Source organism: Physeter macrocephalus, chromosome 9, assembly GCF_002837175.3.
Source record: "Physeter macrocephalus isolate SW-GA chromosome 9, ASM283717v5, whole genome shotgun sequence".
Taxonomy (NCBI): domain Eukaryota; kingdom Metazoa; phylum Chordata; class Mammalia; order Artiodactyla; family Physeteridae; genus Physeter; species Physeter macrocephalus.
The window spans coordinates 13,430,890-13,450,826 of NC_041222.1; the positions used below are offsets into that span (position 1 = coordinate 13,430,890).

The window sequence follows — 19,937 nt, forward strand, 5'->3', positions numbered from 1 at the left end:
GGCTGAGTAATATTCCATTGTATATATGTGCCACATCTTCTTTATCCATTCATCTGTTGATGCACACTTAGGTTGCTTCTATGTCCTGGTCCCCTAATTTTCTAATGAGGAATTGAGGCCTTCACTCACAGGTTAAATAACCCACCTCAGGCCTTTTGCTATATTAGCAAGGATGGAACTCTTCCCTCCTGCATCTTTGTATGTGGCACATATTTGGGCTGAGCTCTTGAAAGGACTAGTTTACTTTTGAGTAGAAACAGACTCTGCATAGCTACTATGCTACACTTTCTTTTTTTTTTCCGGTATGCGGGCCTCTCGCTGTTGTGGCCTCTCCCATTGTGGAGCGCAGGCTCCAGACGCGCAGGCTCAGTGACCATGGCCCGCGGGCCTAGCCGCTCTGCAGCATGTGGGATCTTCCCGGTCCAGGGCACGAACCCGTGTCCCCTGCACCGGCAGGCAGACTCCCAACCACTGCGCCACCAGGGAAGCCCTATGCTACACTTTTATGCTACGTCTTTTACAATTATATAATACAAAAGCAATATGTTAATCTTTGACTTAAAATGTCATACCAACAAACTTGTGATACATTGCAACCGTTTTATTAATATGATGGACTGGGATATGTCTTTTAACAGGAGTATTGATTCACTACCATGAATGTGTTTCGATACTTTGCTTCAGTATCATACTTGATTGAGTCAAATTACGTGTGAATTACTTTCACTTTCACACGTATAAAACATTTACATTTCATTGTTTGATAGAACAGCACACAGCCATGCACCTCTTCTTTCTGGTTTATATGCATGTAAATATGCTCACATAAAATGGATTTTTCACCACTCAAGGACTTCATAATATATGAACTTTTCATGACACTATTTCTTTTTTTTTTTTAATTGAAGGTGGGTAAAACAATACTGTGGTACAAAAGACCTTCTTACAAGGTTCTTTCTGGAGAAATGTTTGAGAATACAGTTATAGTCCTATAATGACTGTAATCAAGATCATCCTACAAGGACATGAAGGTAGATTCACTCTCCTGGAGAGTTTCTGATCTTAGTAAGAATATTATGACTGGGGGGAGAGATTATAAAGACAGTCCAGCAGAAGACTCTCCTAGAGAGAGATTTTTGAACATATTTCAAACCTATAATGAATGACTGTCATAAAGATGACATGATAGTTGAATAATTTTGCTGAAGAAGTCTGTGTCTAGAAAGACACTCAAAAATGTAATTAAATGCTGTTATAATTTTTATGTTTTGTGAAACTATTAGAGGCCACGAAAGCAGAAAAATGTAGCACTATAACAAAATAAGGAAACACTTTTGAAGAATAAACACTTAACACGTAAAAATTTTAAATGGTATCTAATAAATTTTCATGTCAAATTTTTTAACCAAACATATAAAATTTTTAAATGGCAACTAATAAATCTTCATGTTAAATCTTTTAACAAAATCCACAAATTGATTATAAAAATTGAACAATCATAAATGTCTTATGTATAAAGTTTAAAGGGAAAGTTTAAATTTCTACATTATTCTGTTTAATCAAATACTTGAGGAATTTTAGTTACTGCTGAGGAACAGTCAGTACATTTCTAAAATAATTCAGTTATGAAAATAGTATCACAATTAAGGTTTGGCATAGTAGCATTCCAGCAATCTTCAGTCATCCACAAACGTTAACCGTCCGGGCCCTTCATTCTTCATCCACCTCCTGTATCTCTTCCATCTAGGGTCATTTGCTAATCTTTTCTTTAGTTCCTCTTCTTGTTCCTGTTTGTAGACCTGTAAGTATAAATAACATAAACTGACTTGACAATCCAAAGAGAAACATTTGTCATTAGCTTTATGGCATGTTTATATTTTTCAAATATAACTTTAGGTAAAAGTTTCCAATGAATGTATTGGTTTGTCTTCTGAAGACCATGCACCTAAGATTACTAAGCAGTTAAGCATTTTAATGTTCAATGTTAAATAAAAAAGAATAACTCGTGCAAGAACTAGTAATTTTTTTCACTGATTTCTGTAACCTGGAAATACATTCTTTTCCTCCTTGAAATCAGATATAAGCTGAGTTTAAAGGGTTTAAACATTTCCTCTCTACAACTAATGTCCAATGTTAAAGAATCAACACTTTATTTTTCTAACATGGTACTCTGTAAATTTAACAGATGACTTTCAGTTTTGTTGATACTAACCAAGGAACAAAGTGACCTTACAAATACATTTGTCTCCAAATTGAACTTACAACTACTTTTGTCTTCAATGATAATTATTGGTTTTTCAAAATATTTTTAACTAAAGTTCCCAAAGAAGGTTAAATAAACCACAGAGGTTAAGAACAAAGAACATCTTTCATTTCTATAACCTTTCGTGGATATCAGTTGAAGCTAAAGGGACAAGTTTTCATAACCAATTTCACAGCCATATCAAATTTCAGAAAGAAATTACTTTACTTCCAAATTTCAGGAAGTAACAACTAAGATAACCTCAGGTAATACCGTGATAATTCAGCCCAGGATAGCAATCTATGACAGACAGAGTTTATTGTATAGTGGGCAGCTTCAACTACCTAAGTGAAAACTTATCAAATAACTTAGGAGCTACAATGTTACCTTCCATTTTTGTGTTCTTTATAAGTAGGCTGAATATACATACTTGCCAAACCATTCTGGAAATTCATAGTACAGTTTAACACAACAAAGTAGACCATACTTTAAGTTTTTAGCATTAGTAAATTAAAGTATTTGAAGTTCATCTTTTAAAAAGACAAATTATAGGTTAAAAACCCACTGTTCCACTACTAAATATAATCATACAGTCAACAAAAGTAAGGTCTTTCTATATTTAACTCTTCCATTTCAGAAATTTGAGTGCACTTCTGTGATCCCTTGTCACATACCTAGTTTTAAGTTGGTAAGGAAGGTTACAGTAATTACTCACCTCATAATTCTCCTTTATCCAAAGCTCCCGTTTAAGAAAAGTTTCTTTCTGATGATCTTCTAGACTATCAAACTGAGACTTTGACATCTTCATAGATTTACGTATGATATATAGTCTTTCTTCTTCCCCATATTCTTTGCCTTTGATGTTAAAATTATAGATCCACCGGCAATACCAGACTATATATGAGCACAGGTGAAAGGGAGCTAAGAGAATTTGAAACAGGAGAAGGTCACGGAACTGGGGTTTCTGATAGCCTCCCTTTATATCTATTTTACTTTTTATAATGTTCTTTATGATGTTCTCCTCCTCGTCACGAATTTCCTCTTTGGACTTTTTGTTTCTGCCCTTTTCTTTGGCTTTTCTCAGCAATCCCTGCTGCTTGGCAATCTCCATGGCTTGGATACGGTACTTGGGCACCGTGGCCAGGTAGCTGATTGCCTTGTTGTAGCTGTTCCACCAGCTGAAAAACTAGAATATTTAACAAAGAAAACTGGGTCATTTTTATTACCAAAATTCATCTTGGTGAACACAACCCCCAGCCCCAAACCTATTCTGATTAAAAACAGGGACCTCAAAAATCTTACTCTGTAAGTTAAAGATACAGTTGAATAATGCCCATGTGGACATGGGATCTCCAGGCCTGATAAGTCAGATAAGCCCTGAGCTGAGTCAAAAAGACACTGATTCTCCACAGGAGACACCCAGGATCAGAGGATGGATTGGTGGAATCACATCACACCTGTTGATTTCACACCGTTACCATTTGACTCTTCCCTAGATCACAATTAAGAAATCCCTCTTCTATTTTTTTTTAAGGTTGCAGTCTACTTACTGGAGGAAGAATCGAATGGTAAAACTAGCTAGTGAGGAGTTTCTTTCAAAAAATCCCTGGGTATAGACTCAGGCAACTCTAAACCATCTGCACATACCACAGTAATGCTCATCACATTCTGAACTGAAAGATTCAAATATGTTTGAACTCTTTACTTATTTGGACAGGAAGACATTAAGTCACTTCATAAATATATTCAACCACAAAGGGTTTTATTATCAGAAAAAGTCCTACTCCTCATATAGTACCTCCACACATTTCAGCTATTTTACTGAATAAATACAGCAGTTGTACCAATAATATCCTGAAATATGATAGTAGCAATCTATTAGGAATAGCAAAAAAAAAAAAAAAAGTGACTAGGGTATTACGTTATCTAAAACAGAAAAGTAAAGTTGCCCTTCCTCTCCCTGTTGAAAAGGCAACACTACAAAACCTGATACATTTAAAATATACAGCTTTAGTTTTCAATAGGAATTCTTTTGTCATATCGATTGAATTTCATTTCTGGGAATTAAACTGGAGAAGTAATTCTGAAGCTAGCAAATTGCTTCATTCTAGTCACTTTGTTTTTTCTTCTAGAGGAGGATATGATAGGTGTGGTTGGTTGAGGAATAATAGTAGGGGAAACTCATTTCAGGCTAAACTTATATTTCTGTGATATTTTAAAACAACATAAAAAGTTACTGTAGCACTTTTAGTCTATTTCAGTGGTTCTCAAACTGAGCAGGAGTGCCCTTAGCTGTCATGTGGAAATGTGTGAGACATATTTGTTTTACAATGATGGCAAGCTCTACACTCCTGGCATTTGGCGGGTAGGTGCCAGGACTTGTTAGGCCATAGTAAGGAGTTTGGAATTTTCCCCAAGTTTAATGGGAAATCATTGAAAAGTCCTATGAAAGTAGTTTGGTCCTTGAACAATGCGGGGGGGGCACCACCCTCTGCAGAATCTGAGTGCAACGTATAGTTGGCCCTCCGTATGCACGGCTCCTCCCTATCCTCCGATTCAGCCAACCTCAGATGGTGCACTGCCTGCGGTTCGGTACTGCTTTTAGTGAAAAGAATCCGTGTGTAAGTGGACCACTGCAATTCCAACCCATATTGTTCAAGGGTCACCTGTAAATGATATGATCTAGTTGGCATTCACTCTGGCTGTTATATGGAAAATACTCTAGAGGGGGCAATGAGAAAAAGATCTGAGTTCTTTGTTTGTTTGTTTTTGACAGTTTTATAATGACATTCATGATTTCTTAGATTGCCTGCCAACAAAGATTCCAATATTATCAATTGGTTAAATAAATATTTTTCTAATATAAAAAATTAATCTCACCTGGAAGTAAAATTCTACAAAAAGGTACTTCTAGTTCAGTTTTAATGACTAGCACCAGCCAATGTGCACTCCTGCACATGCACGTAGATACACACATCCATCAATACACACCTGAAACACTGAAATAGCACACACACTGACCAAGATCACAACTCTCACATCCACTTTAGGGGCTAAGCGCCTGCTGTAGTAGTGGTAGTAATGGCTGTAGTACTCTTCTGGGTGATCCAGCATGTAATCATAATCTTTTCGAGTTTCTTCATCCTGTAAAATAACAAGATATCCAGTTTCATAGGACAGCTCATAAAATGGTCTTAGTTAATAATCTGTTAAAGTCAAATCTAGAATACTGTAATTATGTAATCAATCTGAATAAAAGAACAAACTGTCAAAATCAGAAAATTTCCCATAATTCCTCAAAGGGACACACAAATTTGTTTCCAGACTTTAATACTAGGTATAAAGCATAATAAAAAAATGTCCTCAAATTCTTGAGGAGTATTAGTCCTCCTGGAAAAAATAAAAACACTTCAGTAGCAATGAACCATGCCTTTTTAGCCAGTGCTGTGGTGCTAATAAGGATGTCACCGTGTTCTTGTAATTTAAGAGCATGTTGACACCTACTCTCAGTAACTGTTGTTAGAAAAAAAAGAATGTTTATCTCTGTCGTATATATTCACAATCATTTCCCAACCTTGTATAGAAGGTTTTCTTTTGAAAGCAATGATTAAAACAACAAAAAAGTAGACAAAACCAGTCTATGCCCTCAAAATCGAATTATGCTCATCCCAAGGAAACATTGAGACATCGATGCAGTATAATGGTCAAAGTCTAGCTTTGTGATATTAGGCAAAAATTTTAGCCTCTCTGAGCCTCACTCTTCTTCACTTGGGAATTAGAGATATTAATAGCTGCCCTACTAATTTTACAGGGTTATTTGTATATCAGATGACATACACTATACAAAAACAGGTTAAAAATATGTAGTATTTCACTATTACAACACATTTTCACAGCCCAGTTCATAAATAAGGTAATATATAGCTCTTTCTTAATCATGCAAACATGTTGAAAAAATTATAGCATTCTGAAATGCTGCTCAAATGGTCACAAATAAAGCATTTCTTAAAACCTTCTCTCATTTTAATGTATCTAAAAGGTATAAACGCCAATCTTTTACTGAGCTACATAGGTTGAAAAGCTACCAAACTAGGTTATGATTTGCTTTTTTTTTTTTTAATCCCACAGGAAACCTATTTTTCAGCTTGTCTTGTTTCCAAAAAATGTTAAAGACTAAAACTACAGCAAATTCTTTACTCTCTATAAGTGAATATAACATAAACCATTATGAAAAAACATCTTTCTTTAACCTAGATGACTTCTTTCTATGATAAATTAATTAGTCAACATTTATAAAGTTGCAGATTATTAGCGAAACATTTCAAAATCTGCACTTAGTGCTTTGTTACCACAGAGGCGCTGGGGTCTGTTCAGGGCCTCCTCCCGAGTCCTCCAATATGCTGTTTCTTAGATTTAAAATAAGAAGTTTGCTCATGATAAATCTTTCCTGTACCCATTAATATCATTATATGTTTTCTATTAAGAATTCTGAATTTGAATGAGCACATTCTCAGTAACAGTTTTTTTTAATAAATTTATTTATTTTTAATTTATTTTATTTTTGGCTTCGTTGGGTCTTCGTTGCTGCGCGCAGGCTTTCTCTAGTTATGGTGAGCGGGCTTTCTCTAGTTGTGGCGAGCGGGGGCTACTCTTCGTTGTGGTGCGCAGGCTTCTCATCACAGTGGCTTCTCTTGTTGCAGAGCATGGGCTCTCGGTGCGCGGGCTTCAGTAGTTGTGGCATGCAGGCTTCGGTAGTTGTGGCTCACAGTCTCAGTAGTTGTGGTGCACAGGCTTAGTTGCTCCGTGGCATTTGGGATATTCCCGGACCAGGGTTCGAACCCGTGTCCCCTGCATTGGCAAGCAGATTCTCAACCACTGTACTACCAGGGAAGCCCTCAGTAACAGTTCTTACACTCATTACATTCAAAATATTTCCTACCTCTGACTAGAATTTGAACCTAGATGAAGTAGTATCTAGTATAATTAGATGTAAATATATTTAAAGTCTATTCCATGGCACTGTATGGAGGGCCAATATGCGAATCATCTATTATATAAGGAAAGCTGAGCTCAGGCTGATATTATTTTCAAGTTCACTCCTTGTATGTTCTCTTCCATTAGAAAAGATTTTCTCGGAAGTTCCCTGGTGGCCTACTGGTTAGGATTCCAGCCTTTCACTGCCATGGCCTGGGTTCAATCCCTGGTAGGGGAACTGAGATCCCGCAAGCTGCGTGCCACACGCCTCAACTGTCAGTCCATTATTCCTCCTATAAGCCGTCATCATATTCTAGAGTTTCTAACCTAAAGAGGGTAAAACGTTACAGGTCATACAGATAGCTCTGAAGACTAAAGCCTATGTCCCTTGATGTATTTCATTCTGAGTACTTCCAGACATCCTTTGAGAATTTTTCCATTCTCCCTCCATTTTTTTGCCCTTTGGGCTAATTTTATAGATCTGCTCTGCTTTTGGCCTGAATTCGTTGCCTTTTAAACTCAGCCTCCCAATCTTGGCAGATGCTTTTTGAAATGTATTTCTTCAAACACGATTCTTCTCCTTGCTCCAACTAGATTACAAGTAGTTTTGAAACTAACTGCCCCCATGAGATGAGATTCCTACAGTCCTCCAACATCACTATCTCTGCACAGTCCATTGCCCATTCTGATTGTCTGTACTCCTCCTGGTTGAAGTATACAGCAAGATCTGTGAGTGTCACTGAAATCTGCTCTGTGAATGTCATGCGTCTAGTGGCTATTCTCTTATCTTAGTGAAGGTCACAGTCCATAGAATGCAGATATCCTTCTTCAAGCTTTTCACCCATATCTTCCCCCAGAGTCACCATCTTCTCACTGGTCCCTAGATTTGTGACTTCATCAAGTCCAGAGCTTCATTTAACAGGATGGTCAGCTAATGCTCCAGTAACAGCAACTCCAAAATTTATACCTTATGTCTAGCCTCTCTACTGTAATCAGAGCCTGTAGGGTCTCTTCAGGGCCCTCTATAATGAGTCCTCAAACTACCTCATCCCTGTAAAAGGTTTCAGGGTCAAGTCTGACTTCTCTTAGAATGGTTTTCTTTTCCTTGGGGCCACCATAATTTCATGACCCTGTTTTGGTCATGATTAGAGACAAGGTGGTCTGCGATCTCCTTGTTACAGCGTTTATTCAGCCACAGTCTTCTTTCTTTAATGTGTTTAAAGCTTTCTCTCCAGAATGAAGAAAATGGATTTTAGGCTGAGGCATGCATAATACACTTTACAAGGTTGTTCAAGGTTGGCACAAATGGAAGAGTTAGGGATTCTCAACAATCTAAGTCAAAGTCCTACTCTTCAGTAGCCTACTAAGTTTAGAATCAACCTAATAAGAACACAGGATACCAGGAATATTAGCAAAAAAGAAAAGACAGACTGGGACCCAATTAGAGAGTTTCATGTACATTCTTACATATTTTTACCATATATTTATTTTTAATACCATATATTTATTTTTTCTCCTACCCATCTTGGGACTAAAGTAGCCTCACAGTTATTTTGTTTGTTCTGTCCAATGCTTCCGTGTCTAGTAAGGTAAGTTCAATTTTCCTTGTCATGCAACAAGGCCTCCATAACTGACCCAAACTTACCTACTTAAGAAACATCTTATCACTCTCCCTTCTTTTGCCCATAGCAAACATTCAGATAGCAATTTCTGGAATTTGGTGTGTTCTTCAAGTACAGCATGCTCTTTTATATCTATGACTGAACAGATAATTCACTTTAACTCAAATGCCCATGCCTTTCTTCCAACCTCATGAGCTCCTATTAATCCTTTAGAACATAAACATTAGTATACAGATTTAGACCACTCTTATTACACTTATTACCTATTTATTATTACACTTATTACCTATTTATTATAGCACTTATCACATTGTAATCATCAGTTTTTTTCTCTTCCTTGAATGAGAACTTCTAGAAGGCAGGTAGGGTGATTCCTTAATCTCTGTATATCCAAGGCCTAGCACAGTGCCTGGCATTCAATAAATATCATTTCAAAACTGAAATTTTGTAAAGGCTCTCCCTCACTCTAGACATCTCTCCAGCCACACAGGTCTCCATCTCACCAGGAAGGCGAGACGGGTGATTATGCCACAAAAACTTGGGCTTGGCAGAAATGACTGCCTGATTTCATAGCTTATGAAGATATGCTAATGTGGCCAAAATAGCTTAAACCTTAAAACAGTGTAATATCTTACCTTTCAATAAGGTAGTACTTTTTCTTTCAGCAATTTTGTGGATCTTAAGGTCCCAGGGTCAGGAGATTCCAACTTCTTTCCAAAACCAAAACCTTTATACTTGTTTCTTCCTCCTCTCTGTCCTGAGCCTTGACAAGCAGGGCAATAAGCTCCTTGTTTCTAATCTCTACAGGAAAAAACGGTGCTTCTGCTGGTGTCCACTCCACTCCCAATCCTCTTGGGCATATGCAGGAGGACTGGAACATAACCACCAATATCTAGATCAAAAGTGAACAAGAGGAAACCCACAAGCAAAGAAAGCACTGAATCCTTCCTTCTCTTATGAAAATGATCATTCCCCCCTCCCCAGAGGCAAAAATATATTATGTTCTTGTCCTTGAAAGAAATAATGAATTGTTTGATTTTGATAAACATAAATTGCAATAATTAGATATTGCAGCCAGTTTCACATTAAAAATCTTCTATTATACAAATAATAGAAACCATTTAGGATGGCAAAGGCCAAGAATCAATAATATATGAAAATATAGTAATAGTTTGTTCATTCTTAAATATATATAGTCATCCTGTTTTTAAGAGAAATACACATACAAATGATCCTTTAAAAAAAATAACAACTGTTCCCCTAAATTTTTTTCCAGGCCATTACACCCTACTAAAGAGGAAGAAAGTTAACTGCTCTGAGTTTTCATTTCTCTTCCTGTTCCCTACCCACCAGCCACTCGTGCAACTATCTTCTACGTCTTCTCTTCTCAGTCTACATGTGGTCATAGCAACTTCCATCATTTGCAGTATCACCTATGTATCATATACGAGTGACACTGAGATCTGTTTTCCCTGCTCCTACTATTTTCAGATACCTCCTGAACATTTCCTAAATGTAACATAAATATCTCAAATTCAACATGCTCAAAACCCAAATCTGCTCCTGTGTCTCCGTTAACGGTATCACCATCTACTTGGTTACCTGAGCTTTAAAAAACCTTAGTTATTTTCAGTTCAGAAAATAGTTATGCAGGGCCTTAAGCCATGTGCTGAGCACAAAGGAGGATAAAAATAAATAAATTAAGGACCTGGCCTCAATAACTCTCCCATCTACAAGAAGAATCTAGCAAGCAAGAAGAGCACAATTCAATGTACTAAAGACTAACTCTGCCTGAGACCACTGGTAGTGGGATTCACAGAAGACGGAAATGAGTGCTAGGTCCTGAAAAGCAAGTAAGATGTGGTAAAATTTGTTCCAGGGAAGGGGAACAGCAAGTGTTAAGGTACAGAAGCATCAGTGTATAGAACAGATTCAGTGAAGCTTAAGCACTGGGGAAGTTTAGGGAAGAAAGGAGTAGTAAATGTGGCCAGGAAGATAGGTTTGGATAAGAACCACAGGGGATCTTATATGCCATGCTAAAGTGTTAGGGTGTTACTGTCTGTGCTATTCAAACATAAAATGTTTTCAAGTATGAGAAAAATAAATAGCATTGAGTAGAAGTATATATTTTTGGACGATAACTCTGATAGTATTGTAAAGAAAGGAATGAGGGAGAAACAGATTTTAGAGACTAAGAAGTAGAACAAATAGGACTTAGTGATTAAAAGGGTACAGGAATCAATCATGTTGAGCATGATAGTGATGTTTCTAATTACAGTCACTATGTGAACCATGTTATTCTAAGAATAAAGGAAGAGGACAGCAAGTGTGGAGATGATGCAGGGGAAAATTGTGGAAGATTCTGAAATAGGGAGGAAAGAAAATAACTGGATAGCTTTTCAATGCCTGGAGCCTCCAAGGATTATCTATTCCTGAAGGAGGGGTGTGCCTTTATTTGTCTTTGAAAAGTATATTTTAACTTTGTAGAGAAAGAAGTAACTTGTGGAAAACTGGAAGTAATGCAAATAATTCTTATTCACAAAAAAGACAAATTGTGACCAGTGGAATTAAGGCAACTGATAACTGCCTTATCATATTGACCAGTATTACAGGCATTTCAGCACTCCTTGTCTTGACTATAAACTGTGTGGCACTTTTTCTCTTTTGAACCAGTTTTAATATCTTACTGGTTCCCTCATTAATTAATGAGTTAAATAAAATCTTTGACACATGTTCATTTTGTATTTGTGTAAGAGTCAACCTCTTTTAAAATTTATGCTTTAACAAAGAAAACAGGATTAGTTTCATGTATAATTTTGGGTACCTGTGCTACAAATGAGAGACAATTGAAAAATATGAACCTAGAGAATACACGGATTTCAGGGTTATCAAGGATGTAGTTGAGTTTCATCAGGACGAGCTTAGAAAATAAAAAGAAAAGAGTACCCAAAGCACAGGACTCTAAGGAAATGCAATGTTTAAGGTGAAGGCAGAGGAAAAGAAATACAGACTAAAAGAAATGGCTAGAAAGCTTGGAGAAAGGGGAGAGAATTACATGAAGGGAGTCAAGGGAGAACAGCTTAAAGAACTACATGGTCAACATCAAATGCCACAAATAGTTCCAAAAGGAAGAGCAGCCCTCTGATCTGATGCTTAGAGCATCACTATTCATCTTAGGAAGAACAGCTCCAGAACGTGTGCTGATGCACATGTCAGTCTATGACAGTTGAAATGAAAGGGGGACAAGGAAGTAAGGATAGCCAACAATGAAGAAAGAAGAAAAATGTGACTGGAGCTTTAAAAGAAGCAAAATTAAGGAATGAGAAATGAACCAAATAAGAGATTCTTAAGTTACCAAAGAGGAATAATGAGATTCCAGAAGACTAAGACAAATAAAATGAGTTCAGCCAAGAATACCTTCCTGCCTTCCCCCAACCCATCTTCCATATTGTTCCCAGAACTTCCGATCTGAAACAAACATCAGATTGTGTTACTTATGCACTTTAAAACCTCTGGTAACGCTTCAATACATAAGGTTCACATGCCTGGACACAGCTTAAAGGGTCGATCCCAAACTATTTCCAGTCTCCTGAAACATTCTCCCTACCATTCACCTGACAGGCTTCTAACCTAGAAATAGTAGATCTCCTACAGTCTCTAAAAATACAGTAAGGGTCTTTGTGCTGTGACTATCTCAAAATATTCTGTTTACGCATGATAAATTTGCACAAGCAAAATTAAAACGTCAAGTGCTTAGTTTTTGGCTAGAATTATATCAACTCAGTAGTTTTTGTGTTACTCAAAAAAGCTCTGATGGGTTGTTGATACCATCATGTGTCAGGTAGTCACAGCACTAGATTTAAACACATCTGGTGTATAATCAACCTTGGCCATAAGTAGGGAAAAAGAGGTGAAATTAAGGGATGAGTAAAAAATAAACAACACTTATGGGTTCACAGCAGAAATAGCAAATGTGGCACATAAGGTACCACACCCTTCTTCTGGGCCCATGGGAGAACAGTTTAACATGTCATCTTTTCCACTAAACCCAGACAAGGCCCCCAAATGTACAAGTATTTCATGGAGTCGAGACCAATTACAGTTGGCATGTGAAATGAAAATTATCTGCCATCAAGCTTACTTAACTTGGCTGTATATCAGCATCACAACTGTAATAGAAATTTACATCATTTCTATTAGTTTTATGAATACCCAATTATTATGAATGACTGATTAAAATCTGGATCGATGCTGGAAAAGAAAAATAGTAATACCAATAAGTGCAGTTAATTTTTTTCCTCCAAAATGAAGAGTCCCTGGGAAAAGCATAATAAAAGTGATCCTACATCTCATTCCTGGAACTAGCCTTGCACACTCATGACTCCATGTTTTCGTGGATCAAGACTCTTCTCTACCAGAAATGTCCCCTCCACAGTCAACCTTGGTGACTGTTCTAGATCCAGATCAAAGAGTACATTCTTCTCCAATCCCGAGAAGAAATAATTGTGTTCTCTCAGTGCTGCAATATAACCTACACGTTTTCATTATATAACTTAGATAAATAATAACCAAACAATAAGTATCTGTATCCTTCTTATATTAAAAGCTTAAAGGCAGGAACTGTGCCTTTTTCATTGTTATGGTCTCCTCCCCCAGCACCTATGTCAGTACCAGTTAGAGAAAGAGTTAAGCGAATATACAAAGGGAGAACAATAAACAGTAACCATAACAGGGCAGGAAGTTCATAATCCCCTTTTTGTCAAATCATTCTTAAGTGCTAAAGCCCTGCCACATCAACCAGACTGGCAAAAAGAAACTGACGTGTTCCTGTGACTTCCCTGCCAAGACAAGGCTGTCTCTACACCTCCTGTCAATTTACCAGATAACCTGCACGCCGGCAATACCTCCAAGACCTTTTCTACGTTCTTCTCTCATGATCTTGCAAAATGCTGTCAAACTCTACCATTTTCTACCAATTACAGTTTTTCTAAGTGCATCCTTACCACCTATTCCCTCATCTGCTTATTTCTGTGCCATCCTTCTCATTTTACCTAATTCATCCAGTTCATATCTATATCAAAAATAATTAATGTTCTCAAAAACCCTGGGAAAATAATTTCTCCTTAAAAACGGAAGTATAATTTTTCTCTCATGCAGGAATTTTTCATTCATACCCATCCAATCTACTTTATCTGTACCACTCTTTAAAACTACAATTAATTTGGGGTAAAATGCCAAAGTAGGCTTCACATAACAATGTCAAAACGCCATAAATCCACTTTCGATTTCCATCCTATCTGAATCTATCTCCAGACAGGAGTTTTTATTTTACAAGCATTCATTATCTATGTGCCAGACACTGTGCTAGGTGCCATGGATATACATGCAAAAATGAAGTTTAGTGGAGAGGGGAGAAGGGCTACTCAGGATTTACAGTGCAGTGTGATAAGTGCTATATCCACATAAAAAGATCCAATGTTCACACAGCGAGTGAGAGTCTGTTTACTTAACTTCCAAAGTCCATGTGTCCCTGAATCCCCAGTAGTCAAACACACTAAATAGTTATTTCACCGTCTTACCTCACATTATGAAACAAATATAAAGCAGTGTGTGAAATCATAATGGTTTCAAGTCCTGCTGAGATCTAGAGGTTTAAGTTATTTGAGAACATGAACTAAGCATGACTTGGTAAGAGCATCTGACAAGTTCCTTTGCCTTCCATTATTACCCATCCTTCTTTTTCTGGTTTTTCTCAATCTCTATTCACAGGTAGAATCTCTGTTGCTATGAAAACAATGACCAACTGTGATAATATCTCCTTGTCTGACCAACTACATTTAAGTCATGTTAGTTTCCTTAGTTTTTAACAATTTTCATCTAAAAAAACTCTCAAAGAGGCATTTATTTAACCAAGACGACTTCAGAGTCATAAATCCACTATATCTTACACAAATATAATTCTCATTTTGGTTATTCAGAGATGCTTGGTTGTTATAAGCTTTGATGGAACACCACTGTAAGATTATAATGAGGATATAATATAGCTTTTTATATCATACATGTTAAAAATGCTAAGAGACTTGAACAGACCAAGAATAAGAAATTAAGAAGGTTATCAAAAAATTATGGGGAGAGGGCTTCCCTGGTGGCACAGTGGTTGAGAGTCCGCCTGCCGATGCAGGGGACATGGGTTCGTGCCCCGGTCCGGGAAGATCCCACATGCCGCGGAGCGGCTGAGCCCATGAGCCATGGCCGCTGAGCCTGCGCGTCAGGAGCCTGTGGTCCTCAACGTGAGAGGCCACAACAGTGAGAGGCCCGCATACCGCAAAAAGAAAAAAAAAAATTATGGGGAGAGAAAAAAAGCTCCTGGCTCCAATGAGTTTACAGCTAATTTATTTCAGATTTCACAAAAGAAACAATTTCTGTTAGATACACCGTTCCAGAGATGGAATCTACCTGGGCATTCTACAAAGCAAATATAGAATCAACTTTTCCCTCCATATGCCAGCAATAACTGAACATGGCTGTGAAGGAGGACACAGTCTTCCAAGTTCCTCCCTCCTTTTCAGCTCTCACAGGGTTTATTACTATTCTTTATGGAGAAATATATAGCGTATAACAAAAAGAGCAAATAGAAATGAAATGTGGTCCCAGCTCTGCAGTTGCTGCCCTCATGAGATGATATATGGAATTTCAGGTAGGCTTCTGCGGCTCGTCTTCATTCCAGAGCCACGGGAACTTATCGGCTTCTCCCACTATTCTATCTGACCTGCTCGTAGTAAAGTCCAGGTGGACCTCTTATCCCTCACAAGCCCTCTTTCCAGTCTGTGGATATAATCCAAGCAAAACAGTGGTTACATCCCTGTTGCCTCAAGGGGATGACCCCAGTTTATCAGATCTCTGCATTACCCAGAAATGATATCTTCTGGCAACCTTCTCACAATTCTCCATTATGACAGCAATAAAATCAGACCACCCTGTTTGTTTTTAATAACTTCTTCCACACATGGCAAGTCAAAGTCCTCTTCCTTATTCCAGGAGAGAGTATCTGCAATGAAGTTTTTTAAAAAGTTTCTGAAGGTGTTCCACTTGGAAGTGGAATCCCTATCTGTCTCTATAAATTTAACATGGGAGTTTTCATAGAGCCCAACTAAGTCTGATTTCCATGGGTCCAAACCAAGCCCAGACACCCCTTTTCTCTGACAGATAATTTCTGTTCTCCTGCAGTAATAATGAGTGGGGTTGGGGAAGCTATAGAACATTCTCTCCCACCCTCCATCAGTGCAACTCCAATTCTAGTTTCCTGTTTGGAGGCATTTGCAGCTACCACAAACCTGTCCCAATCAAAAGTGTTACTTTCTCCAGACATACTAGTTTTTAACTGCCTCAAAGTTCCTTGTTCTTGAGTGGACACATTATTTTATTGAGCTTTTTATTAGCTGACAAATCAGTGCTAAACTCGTAGCAGCATTTAGAGGCAACCGTTACAGCCAGATCAGCCTCTGAATTTGTCTCTTCGAGAAAATGGCAAGAGTATTTAGAGTCCTGGGATTCCTCCCAGCCAGATTTTCTGTAGTCTCTATTTCTTGGCACTTTTTTTCAAAGTTCTTATTATCATGCTCACCATGTTCATGCCAAATCTCCCCATCTCCAACCCCAGCAGAAGGGAACAGTCGCCACTGTTTCTGCTGCCTCTCTTCTGGAAGTTCTCCACCTGCCCAGCGCTCCCTTTTGTGCCACGAGGGCTTTGGAGGGCCAGTGGCAGGCCTTCTGGATGCTCGTCTGGACCACTATCTTTCCTCACTGCAGAAAAGCAGACTGGAGCTTCAGATGCTGGGCTGCCTTGAATGAAGTTCTTTCCCATCTTTCTGAAGTCTTCCCTCAATCACTCTCTATCCCAAATAATAGGCAACCAAGCCCTCTGGCCTCAGCACTTTCCCAAACCCCCCATTCCTCAGTTAACTGCCAATAAAAATTACAGTCTCACCAATGCTGGTGAGAATTTAGTGAATTTTATGACTCCATATTATCCAAACTGCTCTGGAAAGTAAGCCATTAACTCCTTGACTCAGTATTTTCAGCTCTGGAAATCTAACCTGGAAAAATAATCCATGGTTAAATTATAGCATACCCACTCAAAGTAGTCACTAAAAGCAGACGATACAGCAACACGGAAAACTCTGCCTCAAAAAGAAAAGAAAAAAAAAAGCTAGAAAAAAGTACCCTACAACTGCAACTGCTGTTGCATTAGCATGATGGGGCCCTTGAAGCAGTAACACTTCCACCAAATATGATTTGTACTTAGTGATTTCTTATGGTTTACTTTTCCCAGCAGTAGAAGAAAACAGGATCAGGCTAAATCTCCCCATCCCCACAAGACTCAATAAAACCTTTGTCAAATGACTACACATATACTCACAAAATATTTCCTACTAGAAATTCTCAGTCTTGAAACCCAAGTCATTAAGCATCTATTTGCAGGTCCTGTATAGGGGGTTTCTCATTTATCATTTAACCTCATAACAACCCGTGGAGCAGGCATCATGGCCTTAATTGTGCCTATGAAGAAACAGGTACTCTGACCTATTAAGTCACTATCCAAGGTCATACAGGGGTGTTCAGAGCCGGAGTCAAACATCCGGTGTTCTTCTTAGTATTTTTCTACATCCTTAAACTAAATGTCAAGCTAAATGTCACAATTAATACCATCCCCAGAAACCAAGTTTCTGTCAACTCAAATTCGGGCGATCTCACTGTCCCTGGAGCCCTTTCCTGTGTTCTATCACAGATCTTGGTAATAATAATCACCCTGCCTTCCGAGAGTGAGCTGCACGTTATTAAAACATTTTCACTAAATCGTAAGAAGCCCAAAGCTTTGCATAAAAAAGACTGTAACAAAAAGGAGGGGGCTGGCTGCCCTCCAAGACCGAGGGGGTTCCCATCTTTGTCAGTGGGCCGTAGGCGCTCTCTCACGTGGGGAAGCGCGAGCATCCGAAGGGTGGTGGCGGTGGTCGCGCCCGGCGCCGGAGTCACAAGGAGCCTTGCTCCACGGGCCAGGGGCCGAAGAGGCCACGCCGCTCGCTTCGCCAGCGGGTCCTCGCAGCCCATCCGCGCCCCCAGGCTTACCTTAAGAGTCTCGTAGGCGGTGGCCACCAGCAGGAAGGCCTCCTCAGCGCTCTGCGGCGTCCGTCCGGGGCCCTCGTCGCCGGGCTCGGGCCGGTAGCGGTCGGGGTGGTAGCGCCGAGCCAGCTGGCGGTAGGCCCGCGCGATCTCCGCCTTGCCCGCCGTGCGGCTCACCCCCAGCACCTCGTAGCAGTCCCGCGTGCCGCAGTAGAGCCCTTCCACCAGGGCCGCCGCGGGCCGCGGCAGCAGCACCGCCAGCAGCAGGGGCGGCAGCAGCACCAACCAGCGCCGGCCGGTAGCGCCGGCTCCCCGGCGCGGAGCGATCGGCGTCGCCATCCCGGCTGGGCCACGGCTCCACTAGCCCAGCCGCACCTCGGCACTCCACCGCGCGCCCGTCTGGGCTGCTGGACCCAGATCCACGTCAGCACGCGGCGCCTCCGCGCAGGCGCACCGGGCGCGGCTGCTTCAACCACTTCCGTCACGACCGTTGCTAGGGGAGCAGGACGCTTCAGCCGCCCGGCTGCTTCCGCTGTGTCTGTGAACGCGTTCCTAGTCTCAGCGGCCAGAGGATTTGTTCTCAGTTGGACGGACCTAAAGGATGTCTCTATGTCTGAGGTGCACTTAACCAGTGTATGCAGAGTGCTTTACTGTCCACAGTGCCCTTCCCAGGCAATCTTTTAGGCATCATGACTTCGTTTGCTGCCATTGGTAGGTAGTCTGGCTCTCTTGCCCTCTGGTTATCAGCCTCAAGATGTGTGCCCAGGGTTTTAAAGCTGGGTCTCAGCCCCAACTGCGTCCCACTAACTCCATTCTCCCTTTCCAAAAGGAAGTTTAACTTAGAGATTCTAGGCGCTCTCTGCCTTAAAGTTCATGGCCATCTACTTCCGGGTTTCTTAGCCTCCGCACTATTGACATTTGGCCTGGATAATTCTTTTCCTTGTAGGGACTGTCCTATGCATTGTACGATGTTTAGCAGCATCTCTGGCCTCTACACACTAGATGCCAGCAGTACCACCACCTCAATCGTGACAATCAAAAATGTATCCACGTATTCTCAAATGTGTTCTGGGGGTACGGCTGCCAGAAAAGATGCAGGTCGCTCAGTTAAATCTGAGTTTCAGATAAACATTTTTTTAGTATATTATGTCCAAAATATTGCATGGGACTCTATAGCAACATGAAGAACTTTACCTCAAAAAAAGTTGTTTCTATCATTCACTCAGTAAATATTTCTTGAGTCTTTACTATGAGCTAGACACTGTTGTAGGCTCTGAGGACATAGTGGTGAGCAAGGTAGACAAGGTTCTTAATCTCAAGAAGCATATATTCTGGTGGAGGATGACAGACAATAAACAAGCAAATAAACTTTAAGAAATAATAAATTCTTTTCAGAAAATGGAACAAAATAAAGTTAAAAATATGATATGGCATATATCATACTATATATGTGTATGTATATTATATACACATATATGTATATTATGTATATTATATATATAGGAAAGAGAGAGAACAGAATTAATGCAAACACATAGGAGAGTTGCCGAACTTGAAATTATGAGTCAAGGACAAGTGTTAGGGTCATTGACTAATTATTCTAGGAGGAATTAACATCTAAACTGACTTTAAAAGAAAAATAGAGGATAATTTGAGGGGTGGGAGTAAGGGAGAAGTTTTGGGGTAAGGGAGTGGTGACGTAAGTACCAAGAAGAGAAAAAGAGACAGTCAAGGAAAAAAACGTGATTTTTTTTTTTAGAGAGCAAGTTTATTTTCCCAGTCTTAGGCATATTGCTAATTATACCATCTCCATCTCCCTCTTCCCTCTAGCCACTCCTTCCCCCTGTGGTTCATATCCCAACCTGAACTTTAAAGGTTCTTTGTTTGTTTGTTTGTTTGTTTTGGCTTTTTTGGTTTTGGTTTGGTTTGGTTTGGTTTTTTGGCCTGCAGTGTAGCATGTGGGATCTTAGTTCCCTGAC

General features: G+C 39.4%; 2 protein-coding genes across 3 annotated transcripts in view; one reads left to right on the forward strand and one right to left on the reverse strand.

The window, feature by feature from the left end:
* The window catches only part of PTGR1 (prostaglandin reductase 1), a 67,629-nt gene that overhangs the window by 7,713 nt on the left and 39,979 nt on the right, over positions 1-19,937 (forward strand).
* DNAJC25 (DnaJ heat shock protein family (Hsp40) member C25) lies at positions 1,376-18,350 on the reverse strand. Of its 2 annotated transcripts, none has more exons than XM_007112041.4 (4): positions 17,965-18,350; positions 5,234-5,386; positions 2,958-3,428; positions 1,376-1,799 (listed from the first exon to the last, which is right to left on the reverse strand). In XM_007112041.4, exons 1-4 carry the CDS (start codon positions 18,295-18,297, stop codon positions 1,677-1,679), a joined length of 1,080 nt encoding a protein of 359 aa, XP_007112103.2. In that variant the 5' UTR covers positions 18,298-18,350; the 3' UTR covers positions 1,376-1,676. The 2 variants fall into 2 exon arrangements, with proteins under 2 accessions (XP_007112103.2, XP_028349449.1); XM_028493648.2 differs by having other exon boundaries at positions 5,264-5,386; positions 17,965-18,341.

Excerpts from the sequence above, each read along its gene's own strand:
- DNAJC25 (XM_007112041.4), bottom strand. The coding sequence starts at position 18,297 with ATGGCGACGCCGATCGCTCCGCGCCGGGGAGCCGGCGCTACCGGCCGG. Across the intron at positions 5,387-17,964 it reads CCGCCTACGAGACTCTTAAG|GATGAAGAAACTCGAAAAGA; the intron begins GTAAGCCTGGGG and ends GTTATTTTACAG. Across the intron at positions 1,800-2,957 it reads GGATAAAGGAGAATTATGAG|GTCTACAAACAGGAACAAGA; the intron begins GTGAGTAATTAC and ends TTATACTTACAG.